At 42.0% G+C, this 22792-nt stretch overlaps 1 protein-coding gene across 1 annotated transcript in view; it reads right to left on the reverse strand.

Moving 5' to 3' along the window:
- Nucleotides 1-22792, reverse strand: part of MDN1 (midasin AAA ATPase 1) — a 455945-nt gene that overhangs the window by 93863 nt on the left and 339290 nt on the right. Inside the window, 6 exon segments of the mRNA XM_073628928.1 lie at nucleotides 2264-2410; nucleotides 9825-10051; nucleotides 10173-10574; nucleotides 10886-11001; nucleotides 15308-15413; nucleotides 17208-17328. Of these exon segments, the coding sequence (XP_073485029.1) occupies nucleotides 2264-2410; nucleotides 9825-10051; nucleotides 10173-10574; nucleotides 10886-11001; nucleotides 15308-15413; nucleotides 17208-17328 (1119 nt within the window).

A 22792-nucleotide genomic window follows, 5' to 3' on the forward strand; every position in this document is an offset into this window, starting at 1 on the left:
AATCGCCTGGCTGTCATACCAATGATTCAATACTTTCTGACCAAGAAAGTATAGATATAAGCATTTACTACAAAGTAACAGGTGTTTCAAGAGCTATAGAGGATACGCATTATTGCAGGATAGTTCCCAGGTGTTTCGGAAACATTTAAGAAAAGAACAAAAAACAAAAAAGGTTCTTGCTACCACAATGAATTTCAAATATGATAGTATAATATGAGAACACAGTATGATTTTGATGTTCAGGAAAACAAAATGGCAATATTTTGAACCAATGTGAAATATACTTAACTGTCCACAATCATCCTTGCACCATCTGTGTCTAACTTCAATTTAGGTGGCCTAGCGCTGAAGTGGTCCACATACAGTGGATATAAAAAACCCACACCTACACACCCCGCTGTTAAAATGTCAGGTTTCTGTGATGTAAAAAAAAAAAAAATGAGACAAAGATAAATCATTCCAGAACTTTTTCCATCTTTAATGCGACCTATAAACTGTACAACTCCATTGAAAAACAAACTGAAATCTTTTGGGGGGTGGGGGATGGGTGGAGTAAATAAAGCAAAATAATGTGGTTGCAAAAGTGTGTACACCCTATTATAACTGGGGATGTAGTGTTGTTCAGAATTAAGCAATCACATGACTTCACCAGAAGATTAAAGTTTTGGAATGGCCCAGCCAGAGCCCAGACCTGAATCCGATTGAAAATCTGTGGGTTGATCTAAAGAGGGCTGTGCACAGGAGATGCCATCGCAATCTGACAGTTTTGGAGTGTTTTTGCAAAGAAGAGTGGGCAAATATTGCCAAGTCAAGATTTGCCTTGCTGATAGACTCACTCGTACCCAAAAAGACAGTGTTGTAATACAATCAAAAGGTGCTTCAACAAAGTATTAGTTTAAGGGTGTGCAAACTTATGCAACCATATTATTTTATTTTTTTAATTTTTACTTCCCTCCACCTAAAAGATTTCAGTTTGTTGTTCAACCGAGTTGTACAGTTTATAGGTCACTTTAAAAAGGTGGAAAAAGTTTATGAAATAATTTATCTTTGTCTTTATCTTTATCTTTGTGTTTTTGTGTTTGTGTTTTTGTGTCTTTATCTTTGTGTTTTTTTTTTTTTCATCACAGAAACCTGAAATTTTAACAGGGGTGTGTAGACTTTTTATATTCACTGTATAAATTTTAACGTCAGGCATAGCAGAAAAAGTAGAAGCATAAACACTAAATCCACATATGAGATTAATTTTTTAATTGTTTCATTGATCCATGTTTCAAGCATTAAAGTCCATAAGCTCCAAGCAATGGCCAACAGCTACTTTTACCAGCATCAGATGAGCCCAAACACTGTCTCCTTGTATGCCTACATGTAGCTAGGACTTAAGTACTGTGCCACACCATTTATTCAATTTGTAAAAGAGTACAATAAGTATTGTTTCAGGGGCTGAGACCCACCACTTTCAAAGAACTTGTAAGAAAGACTGCGGTGTGTGTGAATAGATTATTTTAATACAGAACATAATCGATAGATTAGCACAAATACTTGTCAGAAGTGGATATGTAGTAGACTGCACACGCTTGGTGGATACCTATACAAATGAAATCTACTTTTATCAGGACACTGTCGCAAGGCAAATTAAATTTCAGTTCTCTTTTTAAATCACAGCCCTACATGACCATAGCTCTTCTACATGTAGAGGCTGCCATCCCTTTGTTTGCCATTTCACACCTAGAGAATCTACATGCTATGAAGTGGCACTAAGAAAACTCTCATGGTAACCAATGTCATCTACCCATTCTGCTAATCCTTGTGTGCCTAGACCAAATTTCAATCCATGTATGAGCAGGCTGGTTGTACAGAAGTTGGAAAATCTCTGTAAGATCAGCGCTGATCAGTGTATTCTGACGGTGGGAAAGTTTCCCGGCTGTCAGAATACAAAGGCTCAGTGGGAGCGATTCTCCATCCACCTCAAAATGTGTGGATGGGAGAATGTGGTCATCTTTTTTCATTTAACCCACTGGCTGAACCAAAAAAATAAAAAGACTATTGAATATGTGGGCTGCCTTAGAGAGAGGACCCTCGATAGACTGTGCTTGCGCTCAACAATAAAGTAGATTTTACCCATTGAAAGAGGTGTACGGCTCCAGGGACTTTCTGAATCATTCCACATATTGTGGTCAAAAGGACATAATGGAGATGTCTGCAAAACATTTTGTGTAAACAAAAATTTTTACAATTTAAGAATTATGTACAGAGAGCATCTTACCTCCTTCCTCTTTCTTTATGGTTTCTTCCATTTTTTTCCCAATGGTTTTCTCCTGAAGTGTTTGAATCGCATATAGAATTTTTTTGATGGTGGCTTCCACTTGGTCTGAAAAATCTTGGACGTATTTTTCATCAGACTCTTGATTCCCTTTTGAGAAGCAAAATTTCAATTTCAGACAGCAATCATAATAGGCATTTTTTCTTGGTGTCACATTAAGTGCCTGAGAAAGTCATACTACTGCCTAAAGATGAACTGGACAATGGCAAACAAAACTATAGGTCAGCTCAGGGTATAACCCCTCCTACTACATAAGTATGCCTCAATTTTGTAGCAAAGCAATACTAAAGAGCATGATAATTACCATAGGGGGGTCCCTCAACTGACTCCAAGAAAAGGATTTTATGTCCAGTACAAAAATCACATTTTCTCTCTCATACATTGAGGTGCAAAGGAAGTCTAGAAACTTTGGGACCTCCAAATCAACTGACTGACCAACTGAGAGGCGATCAACAAAGCAAACAGTTGCTAACAGGCCCAATATAAACAGAAAAGCTGGAGCTGCCCGGAACTCAAAGAGAACATTACACTTGAAGCTGGCATCAGATCAGGCAGAAATTTTCAACCTGGTAAAACTTAAAGAATGTGTGAACAGAAAACTAAGCAGCTTTACAAAGCTGGGAAACAGCTGCCCATTGATTGATATTCTCTCTGGAGAGGACACAAGAGGGGATATAATCACAAAATACAAATCTTTCACTGGTAACTGTAGCATGGGAGAAAACCATTTCATCTCAAGTCGCTAAAGACACAAGGTCACACAAATGGTTAAATCTTAAACTGTGTAAGGATTTCTTTGCTGTTAGAGTGGTAAAAATGTGGAATGCTCTTCCCCAATAGTGGGTATCAATGGGACATGTAGATGAATTAAAAAAAATATTAGGTGTTGTTTCTGCGGCAAAAATATATTGGGATATGAAAATTAGTAACATACATACATGCACATATAGCAGCAGACCGATCTTTTGCTTCAGAGTAGGGCTGGGAGATTTTGTGAAAAAAAAAAAAAAAAAAAAAAAAAACAAAAAACAAAAAAAAAACTGAGATTTTCTTAAAAAAAACCTCGATACACGATTCGAATCAATATTTTTTTTTCCCACCGCGCCGGTCCTGAGAAGCTGCGGGCAGGAGTTTTTAGGTGAGGGCGCGGCTTCGGCCTCACCTAAAAACTCCTGCCCGCAGCTCCTCAGGACAAGCGCGGTGAAAAAAAAATCTAAAAAAAAAATCTAAAAAAAAAATCTAAAAAAAAAATCTAAAAAAAAAATCGATTTGCTTAAATTTTGAATCGATTTGATCTCATAACTCGATTCAAGATTTAAATAGATTTTTCCCCAGCCCTACTTCAGAGTGATGTAAACTGCATCAAAGGCCATATCATGGTAGTAATAGCATTAGAGTGCAACTTCTCAGGGATAAGCTCAGTAAAGGTCTATGTAACTCAGTCTTGGAGGCCGATGGCTCAGAAGCGGCTAAGGCTGTGGGCAAGTCAGATACAGAATTCTACACGGTGAGTGAATGGGGGTGGGGCTTATGACGTCTGATCAGAGTCAGCAAATAACTGGGTTATCTGGGTCAAAGTTATGCACGACCACTGCAAAAAGCAAACAAGCAAAGAACCCAGCCACACTCCCAATGGAGCCAATGAAAACTCAGAGAAGATGAGACACTAGCAATATGACTCCAGGCTACAGACATCAGCACCAACAGTGGGCATGTTGAAAGCAATGTGGCTGAGCAATGTGTAGGCTCAAGGTAAGAGGTAAAACAAAGTACTCTCAAAATCTCACCTGCTACCAGCTGACCAGGTCAATGACTGGAAGGTTAAATGGCCAAAGGTGACCAAAGTCACTGTAGGAGGGCAGCAAGATCAGATCAAATTTCCACAAGGCTCTGTGCCACACAAATAGCAGCAAGGAGATGCTTTGCTGACAGGGTGGGGGGGAGCAAGGCCTGCCTGCGACTCTCCACCTAGCAGATGACAACTCCACTTCCCAAAGCGTTAACACCTTATGTAGCAAAACCATCAGTAAATGGGTAATAGCACCCAGTGAACAATAAACATGCCCTCATTCTCCATCATTACCTGTTGCTCGTGGTGCACTGCCTAACCTACTCACTAAGTCAGTCAGAGATCGGGCAATGTCAGTGGCTGTGGGAGCTGGGAGACACTCCACAGCTAAGTTAATCAGAATCAAGACTGAAAGGCAACTCAGAACTCAGAGGTCACTTCCAGGATATCCCTGTTCAGTCCAGTTGGGTCCAATTGTGCTACAATTCAAAAGCTAGGCTAAGGAGGGCCATGCCAGTTGATTGTAAATTGGAGGGAAAACATCCAACATCAGTGTAGAGAAGAGTCTTGATAGAAGTGAAAATTTATAAAACATTGCTTGAAAAAACACAGGTTAGTCTTTAAAACAGTGGGGCTGAAGAAAGGACATCAATCCTACTAGGACAGTTGCAAAAAACTCATCGGAGGAGGGGGTTATACTCCGAGCTAACCTAGTTTTTTTGTCTGCTGGTGTCCAATCTTTTTTGTAGGTGGTAGTACAAAACAAAAGGTTTAAGACTCCCTCATTTAAGAAAGAAAGAAAAGGAGAAAGATCCATTGCACAGAATGCAAGTAAATATTTGCAGAGCACCATAGCAACATTTCAGAGCACATTTCTACCCCTACTATAGGGACTGCAGTATGGATACAGATTCCTGAAATCGTGAACACTTCAAGGACGATCAACATGAGCCTCCAAATGTGTAAACCATGCATGTCAAGCGATTCTAATTTAAGCTGGGTTACTATGGTGCAATCACTGATCTGTAAATATGTACCACAGAAATCAGAACAAAATACACTTAAAGCGGAGTTCCACCCAAATTTTGAACAATATCTGTATGTATTCTCTTCCTTGCCTAGATGCTGACATGCCGTTTAAAAAAAATTTAAATCGCCGTAATTACCTTTTATTTTTCTATTCTTCTTTGCACTTCCTGGTTCTCCTCCTGTGGGAGTAGGCGTGTTTCTAGCCTCTTCCAGACTCCTGGGAGCTAGTCTCAGGCTTCCCAGGATGCCACTGAGCATGTGCGGGAACGAGCGGTGAATGCTGGGAGCACAGCATTCACCACATCCAGGAAATAAATGCTTGTGGGCTTCAAATGCCCACAATGAAGATGGAAACCGCCTGCAGTGAATAATATAAGTTATTGTTTCCGACGAAATCTGACACAGGCGGACATATTACACACAATATGTGAGTATGTAATGCTGAGAAGAAAAGTTTGTGAATGAACTCAAAAAAAAAAAAAAAACGATAGATAGGTGGACCCCCACTTTAAGTTAAAGTGGAAGTCTACCCCAACACTTAAATTCTCCCCTGCAATCATTACTTGGTTGGGGTTGGCCTGGGAGGTGTGTACAGGATAGCTGTGCTGGGCTTTGAATCCAGACTAGCACAGGAGATGGACACGGGGGGCTGTCAGTGTAGCTGGAACTACTCTGGGGTCTCAGCTCACAGTCTACAATGATCACTATACACTTAAAAAGGGGCAGTACAGGCAACCACACCAAGTCTACGTTTCCACTAGTGGGACTTGTCATGCGGCTTTGGACACAAAGTTGCATGACAAGCCATAGCCCATTGATTTCAATGGCACCCGTTCCCATCTATGGGACTTTGAAAGACAGCAACTTTGAAAAGGTACCTACACTACTTTGATGTGACTTTTGATGCGACTTTGATCCAGAGTGTGTAAACTCGCACTGTAAATTGTGCAACTTTAGGGCCGCAATAGTGTAAATGTACACAAAGGCTCAGTTTCCACTAGTATGACTCGTCAGGCGACTTTGGACACAAAGTCACAGCCCATTGATTGTAATGGTACCCGTTCCCATCTATGCATGTTTGAACACCAATGACTTTGAAAAAGGTACCTGCACTACTTTGATGCAACTTTGATCCAGAGAGTGTAAAGTTGGATCAAAGCTGCACTCAGTCGCATCAAAGTCACACGCCAAAGTCACTCTAGCCTTAGGCTACGTTTCTACTAGTGCGACTCCAAAGCTGTGCAATTCAGAGTGAGACTGAGTGCAGCTTTTAACAACTTTACAATCTCTGGAAAGTCGCATCACAAGTTGCATCAAAATAGTGCAGGCACCTTTTCAAAGTCACTAATTTTCTAAGTCACTAATTTTCTAAGTCACTAATTTTCTAAGTCACTAATTTTCTAAGTCACTAATTTTCTAAGTCACTAATTTTCTAAGTCACTAATTTTCTAAGTCACTAATTTTCTAAGTCACTAATTTTCTAAGTCACTAATTTTCTAAGTCACTAATTTTCTAAGTCACTAATTTTCTAAGTCACTAATTTTCTAAGTCACTAATTTTCTAAGTCACTAATTTTCTAAGTCACTAATTTTCTAAGTCACTAATTTTCTAAGTCACATAGATGGGAGCATTTGCCATTGAAATCAATGGGCTGTGACTTGTGATGTGACTATGTGTGCAAAGTCGCATGACAAGTTGCACTAGTGGAAATGGAGCCTTAAACTCATTACTCGAATGTAATGAGCAATTGAAAATCAATCTGTATCCTTCCAAACTTTCAAAAATGATCCTTTGTAGCTTATTTCTTTCATACTTCTTACCCAGCTCCCTCCGCCCTTCACAGCAGCTGGGCGTGTGACACACCATGCACACAGTGCCATGCAGAAACAACCACGTGGTTGTACACTGTAGAAAATTTGCAGCATGGTTGCATTGTAATCCATCTTACAGTTTCTAACAAACATAAAATACTTCCAAAGCCTGCCCTCCCCCTCTCTCTCAGGAGAAGCTGCTGGCCAAAACAAGGCTCTGAAGACAGGAGGGGATCAGGTTTTGTGAAGGATAGGAGGGATGGGGGTGGTGCTGGGCAGGTCTAGGCATGCCTGTCTAAGAACGACCAACAACATTTTCAGGAAGTGAAAGACAGCTTAGCAAATTCAGTTAGAAGACGATTGGCATTCGATAAGACTTTCTAAGCGAAACAATCAGCTAGCCAGAAAATGAATAATATCAAAAGATAAAGCTATTTAACATACTATTAATAGGAAAAAAAAAAAATGTTTTTGACTGGACTTCCACTTTATCATAAGTTCATAAAGTGCATACATTAACTGGTGGTCTCCACAGAAAAAAAGAAATGCAGTGAAAAGAGACAGATTAACATGTCTGCATGATAAGGAATATTAACTTGACTCCAGTAACACTCAAGTACAAGTGCAGACATCCCAAGTCTTCCGCAAGGTGCGGGAGCCCCCCGCATTTCAGGGGGGGGCTCCCGAACACCCGCAAGTGCTGCCCGATATCACGGCTGCGGGGCTGATCCTAGATTGTCCCCTGGTTCACAGTCAGGGATGATTGGTGCAGCAGGAAGGACAGCTGTGAACACTGATCTCCCTATATAGCCGGCAGCCGTTTCTCCTCCTCTCCCTTCCGTGGCTGTCGGCTAAAAAGCTATATAGGAAGAGTGGTGATCACAGCTGCCCCCCCTCCTGCTGCACCGATCCATCCCCAGCTGTTCCCTGCATCCTCCTCCTCCAGCCCCCCTCCGTGTCCTTCACCCCCCCCTTCTTCTCCGGCTCCCTGTCCTCCTCCACCCCCCCATGTCCCCCACAGCCAGCTTCCCTCCTCTCCGGCCAGCTGTGGAGATCTGTCAGAATGGCGAGCAGAGGAAGGGAGCATCATTTACCGGCCCCTGCCTTTTCTGAATTGGACACAGTGAGAGAGATCTCTCCTGTGCAAACTGAGCAGAGTAACCGGTTTGTTTACTCTGCTCAGTTTATTAAAGGACAGGAGCCTCTGTCTTCTGTCCATTTACCTTCAATGCTGGGACAGGGACTGGGGAATCAATGTCCTCAGTCCCTTTCCCTGTCTCAAAGAGGAGATGTCAGGGGTCTGTTTAGACCCCTGATATCTCAACAAAGTGAGTGTGTGCTTCCTACTAAAATAACATTACTTTAGAGTATGCTAAAGGTAAACTGTCCAGCTTAAGTACCCAGGGCGCTCCTAATTTTGTGGGACACCAGGAGACTGGAATGATCCAGTTTCTTAACATATAAAGATAAACAGCCCACCTATGACTACTATATGCGCGAAGGCTGAGCTTTAGGCCTCGTGCACACTGGATGTTTTTACAGCAGCTGTTTTTTCTACAGTCATTAAACTCTCCACTATGTTATCCTATGTGTCCATGCAGTTTTGAGCAGTGGCGTTTTTTTGAGCAGTAAAAAAAAAAAAAAAAAAAAAAACTAGCGGGTTCTGAGAGACGTTTTTCAGCTGTAAAAACGCTCTAACGCTGATTAACGTCTATAACATTTAAAAACGTCGCTCACCAGCATTTTTTAATGTTTCTGATCCATCGAAAAAAAAAAACGCTAAAGCGGAAAAACACTAAAAAACGCTATTGCAAAAACGTTGAAAAAAATTCAAAAACTCACTGCAAAGCTACTGACGTTTTTTTAGAACGTTATTTTAACGTCCAGTGTGCATGAGGCCTTAAGGTTTTTGGATATTTTTACAGCTGCTGTTTTTGGCTTCAGACATTTTTTTCTATATTCAATAAACTCCCCATCATGTTATCCTATGTATCCATGCACACATAGGCTGTTGGCAGTTTTTGGTTGGGCCATTTTTTTGGCTTTAAAGAAAACCCCCAAAACTAGTGGGATCTGAGAGGAGTTTTTCAGCTGTAAAAATGCTCTAACATCAAAAAACACTGATAAACACTCAAAAACGCAGCTCACCAGCGCTTGACATTTTTCATCCATTAAAAAAAAAAAAATCACTGCAAAGCTACTGGCATTATTATAATGTTATTTTAACCTCCAGTGTTAATGAGGCCTAAACCTCAACGAAAATACAATGGTTGCACACTGAAACATTTCATAAACCAAGCTGAATTGGGAAATTTAAACAAATAACTTGGTTATCGGCAAGAGATCCTTTTTTTCTTTATGTCAAATATTTTTCCAAAGCTGGCTGTACTTTATGTATCCATTTGTCTGTTCTGCTTATGTAAAGAATTCAAGAATTATTTCCTTACAGTAGAAGGCATGCGAGATCATGCAGCTGGCAGAAAGTGCCCTTGTAGTACAAGCCTTATAAAACACACACATATTACAGTACTATTTGCTTGAGTGTGTAGATTATCACCTTCAATCCTAGCTACCTGATATAAAGAGGTGCACACTGGCTTTAGTACCTATGGTAAACAAAAGTAGGTCTTTTTAATAGTAGGCTAAAGCTGGATATGTGACAGACTATTGAAGCACAGGCCATAGGGATACATTTCTAAATGATGGGTGTTCTATGTGACAATTGATTAGTGTAAAATTTATGTTAAAAAGTGCACCGAAATTCTTGATTCCTGTCTCCATCTTCATGTATTGTTTATCATTTACAGTTCCCTATTTCTTCTGTCTAAAAGTGACTGTACTTTTGCACATCACTCCATATAAAAGTTAATCTTACTCTTTGCTCGTCCAATCGCCTGTAGACGGGATTTCCACAAGGAGAACTCCCTTCCTGCGATACGGATCTCTTCTCTGAGGTAGTGAATGCTCTTCAGAAAGATCATGTGCTGTGCAGCCTCCTTCACTTCTGTCTCAGGCAGAACAAACAGCAACTCAACATCCCTTAAGTCTACAGCGACCTCCTGCATAGTGTCAACTGCTGCTGAACAAGCTTCAAAGTTTGTCCTGATATAAAAAAGTAAAACAGGAAAAAGCAAATTTTCAATATGAATTGTCAATTCCACCAAATAAATTTCATCCAGTCAGATCAGAAATCGAATTAAAGGCCTTTGGAAGACCTGCTCACCAAGAATAAAAGGCATTCCCACCGGGCTGTGGTCGTAGCTTATCCACAGCTTCCTTAGAGTTCTTCACTTCTCTTAACATTTTTGTCACTGAGGCATTCAGCTGCTGCCAGTCATTGTCTGATTTGCGCATGGTGCACAGCTTTGGCAGCCAGTCAGCAGTAGCGGGAGATGGCATGTTCAAATCTGTTGTCTTAGATATACCATCTTCACTTTCACTAGTTTTTACAGGACAGCACTCTAGAAACAATAAGAGCTCCTTCAGTACAACACTGCACTGTGTAATCAGGTGCTGCAGTCGATCAAGCCATTGTTGCATTCCGTCCTGAGGTGGGAAAGCAATCTTGTAGTCATTAGATGCATCTAAGCATGAATGGATCTCCTGAATGCTGCTCAACAATTTTCTGAAACATGAAAGAAAACAAAGTGAAGTGGTGGAGAAAGTGGAGTGAAAACCTCAAAAGCTACTTAAGCCAACCATACTGATTGGAATCTGAGCTGTCAGGTGCTTAGACAATTTAACATTCAGCTAAATTTTAACAGCCTTTGGAAATGTCCTATTACTAAATGATTTACATGGCAAGCGTGCACTGGGTTCTTTATCTCTGAAGAAACCTTCCTGATGGGAATTCATGACTACACAAAGTGTTTAAAACAAGTATAAGTCTAGTCACATATATGCTTAACTAAAAGGGTTAAGAGGCCTGGAAGGTACCTAAAAATAATCCACTGTTCAGTAACAGCTGTGAGGGAGCTCCTCTGCTTCACAAGGACCTTTAGCAGGTGACCAGAAAAACCCTTGCATCGCTCTATGTTCCCCAATCCAAGTTCCTGAGCAGGTGAAAAAAAAAAACACAGCAAATTAGTGATAAGTGTGATGGTAAAGTCTATTTTTTTTCTTTTAAAATAACAACAAACATGTTATACTTACCTCCTATGTGCAGTGGGTTTTGCACAGGGCAGCTCGGATCTTCCTCTTCTCGGGTCACTCTTTGCTGCTCCTGGCCCCTCCCTCCTGTCAATTGCCCCCACAGCAAGCAGCTTGCTAAGGGGGCACCCGAGCAGAGCTGCAGTTCCGTGTCTCCATTCAGACATGGAGCTGCCGTTGGGCCCCTCCCCCTCGATTGGCCAACTGACTGACAGCCAGGGGAACCAATGGCGCAGATGCTGTGTGTCTGCCAATCGGGAGGGAGAGTCTCGGATAGCTGAGGGATTTGTGGACATCGCTACACAGAGCGGGGGCTGAGGTAAGTATTTGGGGGGTTGCTAGAGCAGCTGCTACACACAGAAGGCTTTCTATCCTAATGCAAAGAATGCATGAAGATAAAAAAAAAAAAAAAACCTTCTGCCTTTACAACTCTTAATTTTACAGGCAAATTAAAGTGGTTGCAAACCTCAGACATGAAATATGAACAGAGCATATCCCTCTATAGCTTGTACTTGTCTCAATCTAGAGCACCAAGTGTCGATTCTGTCTGCTACTTCATTCCTCTATCAGCATGAATCACTTCTGACATTTTCCTGACACCAAGAGAAAAAGATGACAAGGGGAGGGAGCTCCAGCACACAGCCTGCGATTGACAGTCTCAGCTCTGCTCCTGTGTGCTTTGTGAAGGGCGTGTCTCCCTTCACTCCAATCAGCTCTCAAAACTCTCCTCACTGAGCTGTGAAGTGCCCAATTTCAGCACAGACAAGCTTTTTAAATTCTGGGCTCTGAACAGATGGAGAAGAGAAGACTGCAGATAAACAGGTACAACTTATGTAGAAGGATTTTTTTAAATCCCTGTATACCACCTGATGCCAGTCACTTCACTAGGTAGACAAAAAAAAAAGCTAGCATTTAAGCCAGCAGAATCCCTGTTCCAGCAGAAAAGTGAGGAAGTCATGGCTAAACTGCTGCAGGAGCAAAATAAATGAATTCAAAAGACAGGCAAAACAAAATGTACAGTGCTGTCAAGGGAGGTTGGGGAAGTCTAAGGAAATTCTGAGAGAATTTGATGGAGGAGGAAGCCATGACACACAGCTGTCTAAGGAAGTGGAAGGAAGATGCAGGAGTTTCTTCTCAAACACCTGCTCCTCTGGGGTCAGCAGTGCCCTAGCAACCCTGGAACACCTCTCTCTTTGAAGATAGATTAATACCCACAACTCAAGTGAACAAAGACTAGCATATATACGTGAGACTGTGAAGAAACACACAAGAAGCAACATTAAATATTGTGACACAAGGTAATAAGACAAAGCAGTAGTTTGGAAAGCAAGAAACCGCAGCAGTTACTTTAGTGGCATATTTATTTAATGAAACAAACATTTTTCCTGACACTTCTTTTGCCTCCACTGATGTCCATAGATTCCTGGAATAACTGCACACCTAGAAAGTGAGTGCTCAATACACAATGTATGAAGCACAGAGCACACAGATTACAAAACATCCTATTTTCAATGCATACCTAAAAGGGGTAACGCTATTATGAGAATTACTAAATCAAAGTTTTACAGTAAAGAGGAATTTTGAGTATATTATTATTATGAGTACATGCTGCTACCTTCAGGTGACTGAACACTGGCACAAGCTACACTTGGTCTGCCCCGTAGAGTCCCCATATAATCCTGCCCATGCAGAGGCTCCAGTCTTGCCATCAAGCAATCGGGAGATCACAGAATAGAAGTGAAGGGCCATGTGTCCTGTATGTACTCCATAGTACAAAATTTATAGGTAGTAAGGACCTGCAGTAGATGACAATTTTGTCTGTGAGGGGCACATGGATAAGAACTGCACAGTAGGAGTCAGGTTCTCCATGGAATACACACAACATATTATGGCTGAATGTAAAAGTTGCAACCTTGTGTAAAGATTTGGGCTGTCTATCTCAGGAGAAAGGTCATCATGAATTTCTTTGGCCCACATAGCCATAGTTTGCATAACCGCTAAGCTAAGGGGTTGGCTGTAGAGCCTGTCCTGCATTCACAAAGAAGGTTTTTTGGAAGAGTCTTCAAGCACCTACCCACTGGAGTCTTTAAAGGTGGGGGTATCTTCAATAGGGATTGTAGTGTCCGCATAATGTGCAACTATGGCTGGGTGGAAACAGACACTGTGGAAACAGACCATTTTATGCTAAATTCTGCGTTCATAGGATACAAAGATTCAACATTATCAGAAGGCAGAAAGAAAGCTTGGCCAATCATTGTATAAGGCCCACTTTTCTGATCCAGAATGGTAAGGATTTCTACAGAACGTCCTTTTTTTAGAGCATTTTTAAATTTAGGGAGTTGTGCAGTGCTAGACGTGTCTATTCAGAGATTAGTACACATTGCCTCAATTGGTGAATGCACAGTAGTCAGCATATGGCGAGAGACAAGCAACTTCCTTAACCGCTTCCGGCCCTTGGAACGTACCTGTCACGGTCAGGCTTGGAGACCACTAGCAATAGCAATAGAGAGGCTCCCACCAAGCAGTTGCATAAGTGAACAAACAGGACGATGCTGATTGTTTACTTAAAAATGCAAAATAAACATTCCTGATGTCTATTAAGGCTGTAAAATCTCATCGAAAAATGGAAGCTAATGACCTACCTGGCATTTTCACACCAAAACTTTTGAACTTGTAGGAACAAGTTAAGAGTCTTGAGATCCAGAATGGGCCGGATTCCTTACAATTTGGAGACTTTGAAAAGGTTTGAGCAGAAACCTTGAAAGCATTATCCTAGCGGAACAGCTAGGCGATACACCTGCCTTAACAGGGAAGGAGACAAACTGGTAAGTATGAAACAGTGTGAAACTCCAATTTGTGGCCCTTGTAGCTAACACTCTAGACTCCTTTCAAAACTTTTTTGGGGACCTGAAGGCCAACTGACATTTCACCCTGCCACACATACACACTTTGAGAATGCCTCTGCCTTATGCTTGGCATCGGAGGACTGAGAGGGACTAAAGGAACCATTGCGAACCTCTGACAAAGAGGATCCACTGGCAGTGACACATACCTTCTTTCTGGAGATGGAAAGTATTTTACACCCTGCAATCTTGAGATGCACTTATACTATACCTCAAAGGCGAAGCACTCAACAAATTTTATATTATATTATAAAAATTCAGCTGACAAATCGCGTGAACCAGAGAATCCTGACCATGTGGGTAGACTCGCAGACTCATCCTTGTAATTCAGCGACTTGCATCTTGCAAGCCATTCACACAATAGTGTATGGCTGCATGTGAAAATGTCTGACTGTGGACAGAGACATCAATGGAATTGTGGGCCATATGTTTAGTGCAGACAAAGGCTTGATAGATTTGTCAAAAAGGTGCATGGCTGTGACACCTGCTTTCTATGGTCTCAACAAGGTCAAAAAATCTACCCATGGAATGTGACACTGTGGCAGAAACTTCCTGTCAAGAAATGAAAGGGAAAAAAAAAAAAAAAAAAAAAAGGTACTAGGGCCCTGAACAGACATACGATCACCCTCAAAGAAGCTAAAAAGCTGAGCCCAAGCTAGCAAATCCCATCCGATTGTGATCTGCTGTGCTTTTGAAATTTGAAATTGCTCCCATAGAAGTATTCACACTGGAAGAGTGGACAGCAGATCCCAATGCACTCCAAAGGGGAAACCTAGACAAGGGCACCCTGGGCTGGCTATCACCCAGTACTCCCAACTTTAGTAGTAGTATAAAATGGCGAAATAACTCCATCCTGGCTTCACCCAAATACCCCCTGCAGGGGCCTTCAGGGGCAAAGATATAAACCAGGCAGAACTACATGCCAAGGGGAAAGCCCACCATAGGATCGAGTGCAAAACATTAACGCTCAACCCTGCATCTTCCACCAGAAGGGGTCTGGGTATGGTCCCCCAGAGCTCTGCAGAGTCATCCACTGATCCAGAAGCTACAAGACACAATGGCTATGATGCAACAAATTGATAGTAGACTCATCCTGGATCATCATCCAGAGGAGGAGACACAGAAAGAAAGCCTCTACGTTAAGCTTTCGTGTTGCTAGCTGGCAGTGGCAGTTTTTTTTTCCCCAATATGCAATCACCTGAGGTTAGCTGCATATATAACCCAGTCATAATGATTAAAGAGTCTGTGTCTTGAACTGTACGACTAAATAATTTTTTTTCACAAAACCAAGAGCTAAATATATTACCTTTACAGGAGACACAAGCGCAGTTTCCAATCTTGAGATACCTGCCAGAGATCTGTAAAAATATTTCTGACATCCATCCCAAGTTACTGTGATCTCTGCTAGTAACCTAAGTAAAAGTATACAAACATAACATCAGTCCAATATCTTTATGTGTTTTGGAACCCAATTCATTATGCGAACAAAAATCCAACACTCTGACAAATGCATCACATAAGGCAATATCTGAGCCAACTTATACAAGCAATGGATATAACACAAGAGCAAAAAAAAAGCAGCCATTTAGACCTCATTTACTCCATTGCAGCAACGTGCACAGTAATGCAAGTTGCATGTGTTGGTGCTCTGCAGGACCATTCAAAATGAGCAGAGTACTGCAAAGTATGATAATGTACAACAATGCATTGCACAGAGTGCTATATTATCAAAAATGCACCAAGTACCATTTTAGATCTGTTGTGGTGTTTGCAAGCCCTTTCAAAATGTGTTACGAATTGATCAAACCGGTGAGAATGGTCTGAAACTAGAAACTGACCACGTCTGGGCACCTTTCTCCAATTGCATACATTCCCCAGCTATGCAAATGTGGTGATTATATAAAAGTGTACTCAGAAGGAATTAGGAGCCAGGAAGTTTAGCAGCTGATTTTAAAGCTGGGTTCCACCCAAATTTTGAATAATATCTGTATGCATTCTCTTCCTTGCCTAGATGCTGACATGCCGTTTAAAAAAATTTAAATCGCCGTAATTACCTTTTATTTTTCTATTCTTCTTTGCACTTCCTGGTTCTCCTCCCGTGGGAGTAGGCATGTTTCTAGCCTCTCCCAGACTCCGCACAGAGTCCTGGGAGCTAGTCTCAGGCTTCCCAGGATGCCACTGAGCATGTGTGGGAACGAGCGGTGAATGCTGGGAGCACAGCATTCACCGCATCCAGGAAATAAATGCTTGTGGGCTTCAAATGCCCACAATGAAGATGGAAACCGCCTGCAGTGAATAATAAGTTATTCTTTCCAACGAAATCTGACACAGGCGGACATATTACACACAATATGTGAGTATGTAATGCTGAGAAGAAAAGTTTGTGAATGAACTAAAAAAAAAAGACGATAGATAGGTGGACCCCCGCTTTAAGCAATGATTTTGGTTGAAGTCAGCTGACCAGCTGTAGCCACACACAGAATTCTGCGTTTAGAAAAACAGAGAACGCTGTGTATCGTGAACAGCAATCTGGCTGTTTAATCTCCAAAGAAGGGAGAAAAAAAAAAACAGATAGTTATATAAAAGCAGCACATTTTACACATTGGGGCACACAATTAACCCTTTGATTGCCCCTAGATGTTAACCCCTTTGCAGTCAGTGTCATTAGTAAAGTTACAGTGTACAGTATTAGCACTGATCAAATACCACCAAAAGAAAACTGTGAAAAAAATAAAATAAAATAAAAACTCAGTTGCATACAGTGTTGCATGACCACACAATTGCCAGCTAATATTCTTTTCTTATATTAAGAAAGCCAGCGGGAACAAGCTCTATTATGACATATTTATACTTACTGCTAGTAATAGTAATATTTACTGCTAGTTTGGAAAAATTAAGTTTAATGTTCTTAGCCTGGCCACAAGCGCACTTTACCATGAGAAAAGGCAGAAGTGTGACTAATTGAGAAATACAAAAGTACAGAGCTTGTTAACAGGATTAAAATACTACCAAGCGTAAGGGAGCTTGTTAGCAGCAATTCTTTGATGAATAAAAAGTACAAGTACAAGATCATGACAAAGCCTCCCATAAGCATGGCAATAAAAACAGTTTGAGAAGTATAGATTACTAGAAATGGTTCAAGTGATTGCATTAAATAATGCAGGAAATGTAAACAAATTCATTAATTCATTAATAAAACAACATACTCAGCACTGGTCTTTGTGTTTGAGATGGTCAAAGCACTGTTCACATCCAATGGGTGCAGGCAGAGTATATCCTGATTGTTCTTGGTACGAATCCAAGAAAGTCCTTTTCGGTAGGACAGGCCTAGAGTTTATAAACATATACATAAATATATGAAACACATAAAAAAATGATTTTTGTACTCACTATATATACACATTAGGACTAAATCCACTTTTGCGGCACTTTAAGGGCAACCATAAAAGGAATTAAGAAAAGTGAACAATGGTTCATAAGACCATATACAATCTTTATTGGAACAAAAATAAAAACACATTCTAAAAATCATGTTGTGATGGTTGTTTGATATATGCATAGATTACATAACCATGTGTGTCAAATTACAATACTACCACATCTGTTAGTCAGTGATTCAACAAGTGTTGTGACACAGAACACCCAAGTGTTTCGAAATAGAATTTATTTTCCCTCCTCAGGGGTGTATATCATGTAGGAACATAAATTAATGTGATGTGCAAGCTCCATGAACAGTCGTTCTTAAAAAAAATGAAAAATCCAATGTAATATCACTTGTTCTCAGTTGCCACCTAGAGGTCAGCAGAACAGAACCGCAAGCCACTGGGGTTAGCCAGACATACGTTGGCAAAAACAGATGAGAAAAAAGAAGTTCAAATTAAAGAAACTGTATATCACCAATTTCTGCAAGCTGTTTGCTGTAATTCGCTCCCAGCATAGGTTCAAAGTGTGGATCATCTCAGATATCTCCTAAGGTTGGCCCAATAAAAGTCTGGTATAAGAAGCGTAGCTTGCTGCATGTGTGTAGCTCCTGGAGTGGTTGCGACCATTGGCTGCGAGTGCTGACCAGTGTGTTCTGGCTTGGGGGGCAATCCCCTGTCAGAACACAATAGCTCCACGGAAAAATTGCAGTACTAACATTGCATAGTTAGTACAGAGAATTCCTCAAGCCAGTTGGGTTGAATGAATAAAAAAACAAAAAAAAAAAAATTGTCAGTGTGTACCAGGCTTTACTTATGATAAGGTAGACTTCCTAGCTTTTAACATTGAGGAAACTACCAATTCTTAGAAGCCAGGTTTCAACAGTAGCTGTTAACGCCAGTGACCATGGAAGCAGGACTGTAAATTGGCCCTAAAGACAGAAGATATGAAAGAGCCCACAAAGCATTAGCTAGAAGTCTTATGAGGTCTGCATGTGCCAATACTGAGAAATGAGGATCACTGGAAAGCCCTTCATCTTGATTTTGCAAAACAAGATAAAGAGCAAACGAAAAATACCTTCCATAGGAGCGAAGGCATAGATTAGGCTGTACTACTCCCACTAAGAAACTAGAGCATCCACTGCTTCCATTAGAGGTTTCTCCCAAAGCTTAATGTACTCCACCTGTCAGGGCGATGTCACAATGAATCTGGAGACCCTCTAGCAGTTAGGTCTAGCACTGTTGGGACAGCCAAATTTACTAGAAGGGTCAGGATGTGGGAGACTGGATTCCTCCAGAGCCAGACAGCCTGGCATCTGTCATGAGGGCCTTGCAAAAGACAGAAAGAAAATCCTCAGTACCAGAGTCAGATTCTTGAGCCACCAAGCTAGGGACAACCTGGACCCTGGTGCCAAATGAACTGTGCTGTTCAGGGACTGGACTGACTTCTCCCAAAATAACAGGACTGCATCGAAGAAGGCTACCATCAGACCCCAGACGGTATGACTCCTGGACTAGAGAGTACTAGTCAGGAATGAAAAAGTTTAGTTTCGACTTGTGGACAGACATACTCTAGTCTAGCGTTTCAAATGAGTCTGTGTTTCATTACCTGCCTCGGTGCCTGTCAGGGGGCTTCGGACGAGATGTACGCCGCGGCTCCCTGTTGGGAGCACTTGTTCGGATGGCTCTTGGTGCTTGGCATCACACCGCTAACATACGAACCACAGTAAGTCATCAGGCCTTTAGTTTAGGGGTTCTTAACCCACCATTGCAAATTTTGCATATATCTTACCAACTAGCCAATCTTTCTTACTTATAGACACATCTTGTGCTCGCTCCTGACGAGTGGCCCTCTAGCCACGAAACGCATAGAACTGCCATATGCCATGTTCTCAATTTACATTACCCGGATACCAAGTTTACCCTTAATACCCTTTCTTTGGACCAATGAGGTCATAGACTCTGCAAGTATTATTATGCGTTATTGGCTTATCTAACTCTGTTTTGGTGCACTCCGGAAGAATTTTGCTTGCTATATTATGTGATACTGATTTATGATGTTATATATACTGTATTACCATTGTACCATTGTTACATGTTGTATCTGTTATACTTAATTGTATCCTTTTGCAATCAATAAAATTCCAAAAATGTCCACCATTTTACTTTTTGGCTACCACGTGCCTCATATAAAGTCCCACCCCTAGCTTTCTCCCCCTTTTTGATGCATGACAAGGATGGAAATATGCGGCCTTACCAGGCCACATTTTCATTTTAAGTCCCAAGGGATGGAACAATTGGCCTTACCAGGTCATAGGTTCATCTAAAGTCCCTAAACCTGGGGGCGTGGCAAGGCAGCGCATGTAGCAGGACGCACCTCTCCTCCGCCGAGAATCCTGTAATTAATCCTGTGGATCATCCATCCGACCCGATAACACCCCCGATCGGAACCGCACACTGTTGGTGACTCGCCCGGTCCATATCGCCGTTCGATCTGCGGCTGATCAACATGCCAAAACGGGGCAAGGAAGGCGCCGGCTCGCCCGTGACACAGGCCCAAGATGGCGCTTTACCACAGAGATCACAGGAGGAGAAATACAAGGAGGCCGCTCAGAGACTCCTGTTTGGCAACAAAACCTCCAAAGAGCCACCCTCACCCACATCCGATCTTAGTGAAGAGGAGGGAGGCCAGCTGGAGTTGGACAACACTATTCCGCTGGAGGATGGCACTGGATCTCCTGCAGTCCGCAGTAAGTACAGCATCACACTCATATCAGGGCACCCAGACACCAAGCATGCCCGTGGATAATACTGAACCCACTCTCAGAGACATACTCTCAGCAGTGACTATATGTAACAAATCCATATCAAATCTGACAGATGAAGTTAAAGGAGTCAAAGCTGAGATATCCTATGTGAGACAGGACATGCAAAAACTGAGAGAGCGCACAGCTGCAATAGAGAGCAGGGTCAGTGTGATTGAAAACGATCTTGTACCCATGCAGAGAGATTTAAAGTATAACTGCCATTTAACAGACCAGCACGCAGCTCGTTTGGATGATTTAGAAAATCGCATGCGTCGCAACAATGTACGCGCTCTGGGATTCCCGGAAAGAATAGAGGGTAAAGACCCGGTCACCTTCATTGAGCAATGGCTTCTCAACACATTTGGAAAGGAAGCTTTCTCTCCACTATTTGCGGTTGAGAGAGCGCACAGGGTGCCATCTCGCCCACTACCACCTGGCAATCATCCTCGCGCCTTTCTCTTTAAACTTCTCAACTACAAAGATAGAGATGCCATCCTTGCCAAGGCCAGAACCATGGGAGGTAAACTAGTTGTGGAGAACTCCAAGATATCCCTATTCCCAGATTTCTCGGCTGAACTCCAGAAACAGCGAGCAAAGTTCATAGATGTTAAACGAAGAGATCTGAATTTACCCTATGCAATGTTGTATCCTGCCCGCCTACGGGTGGTCGCACTCGGGGAAACACGCTTTTTTGATCGGCCGGACATGGCGGCTCAGTGGCTGGATCGGGAAGACAGAGCCCTTAAAGCTGCTAGACCGCAAAGAGATGTCCCCCCGTAAGTGATGTGCCTTGTGTTGGTGTTGGACTGATGGGATCCAGCCTCCTCTTTCATTTTTGAGGCGGGCGCCTGAGCCGGGCGCGGGCCTCGGGACCTGAGTTTGCTGATGGATGTGGACAGTCCCTGCACCCATATTCGTTGCTTAGGCGGATGAGGAGCTCTGTTTATTTCAACCCCCCCTTCTTGCTCTCCCCCCCCCCCCTCCCCATTTTTTATCCCTTTTGGAATACAAGTAAAGAAGGATTACGTGCCTGCCGTTACTGTAAAACCCCTGCAAGAACTAACCTGTTGGTTAACCGGGAGTTTTCAAGGCTCTTACCCCCCCCACACCTGTTGTGTGGAGGAAAAGTTAACAATGCAACTGTTGCGGTTGTGTGAACTACCAACCTTTAGAGTTATGCCATACAGAGCAATATACATTAAGCTTAAAATTTATTTTTTTCTGTGCTTGTACCCTAACATACTAGAGTATTTTTCTTTGCTTTGCACTCTGATTCCATGTCTACAAATACCCAATTGTCCCCAGAAGGAGGAAATTAAGAATAATATGGTTTTTCTTTTATTTCATTGGTGTCATGCTGATATACAACTTGTGGGGGCTAATAAGGGATATACTAGACTGACTAATGTCTCTAAAGTGAGATGGGGATGGCTAAACTGACAGTTGTGACTTGGAATGTCAGAGGGCTGGGTAGTCCAATAAAACGGATGGCGGTCCTCAGGCATCTCAAGTCGTTGAATGCGGGGGTGGTCTGCCTGCAGGAGACTCACTTCTCTGCGGATCCTACCCCCAGCTTCAGCCCACGATTATATGTGGCCCAGTTTCATGCAACCCACTCCACCTATTCTAGAGGAGCAAGTATCCTGATCAGGAGGGATGTTCAATTCAACTGTATACAAAAACGCATAGACGCAGAAGGCAGATATATATTTCTTCTGTGCACAATCTCAAACCTAAGATGTATTCTCGCTAGTATTTACATTCCCCCACCATATACCTCCAAGATTGTTAAACACCTGGCAAGCTTCATGGCCCAATACCCAGAAGTACCCTTGCTGGCAATGGGAGACTATAACAATTTTTTAAACACTATTAAGGATAAGTTACCTATACCTGCTGCTAGTACATGTCAAATACAGGGTAATACCCCTTTTGCTAAAATGCTTGAAGAAATAGGTCTGATAGATGTGTGGAGGTGTAAACATCCTGGTGACAAAAAATACTCCTGTTACTCGGCCTCTCATGTCGGATTGTCTAGAATAGATTTGGGTTTGGGGAATGATAAGATGCTACAACTAGTTTTGGAATCAGGATATGCAGATAGGAATATCTCTGATCATTCTGCTTTCTGGGTGACCATTTCTTTGCCAGATAGGATCAGGCGCCCAATCTGGAAGCTTAATCCTTTCTGGCTTTCGCTGTTTACTGAACCTGACCCTATACATACAGCACTTAGGCTGTTTTTACAGGACAATATTGGCACTGCTAAATTAAGAGTGGTCTGGGATGCAGCGAAGGCCTTTTTGAGAGGGCAGCTTATTAAAACAATCTCACAGATTAAGACTGACACCAAGGCCTGGGAATTGTTGGTACGGAATATGGTCACCGAGACTGAGAACACTTATACCAATGACCCCACAGAAGATACTAGAAGAGCATGGTTAAGCGCGCAGACAATGTCTGGCCAACTAGCACTGCAGTTAGCGGAAAATAAACGCTTTTTCTTGCAACAGTCACACTTTGAGGAGGGGGAGACAACTGGACATATGCTCGCAGTAATGGCAA

This window comes from Aquarana catesbeiana, linkage group LG04 (genome assembly GCF_042186555.1).
Source record: "Aquarana catesbeiana isolate 2022-GZ linkage group LG04, ASM4218655v1, whole genome shotgun sequence".
In the NCBI taxonomy this organism is placed as follows: domain Eukaryota; kingdom Metazoa; phylum Chordata; class Amphibia; order Anura; family Ranidae; genus Aquarana; species Aquarana catesbeiana.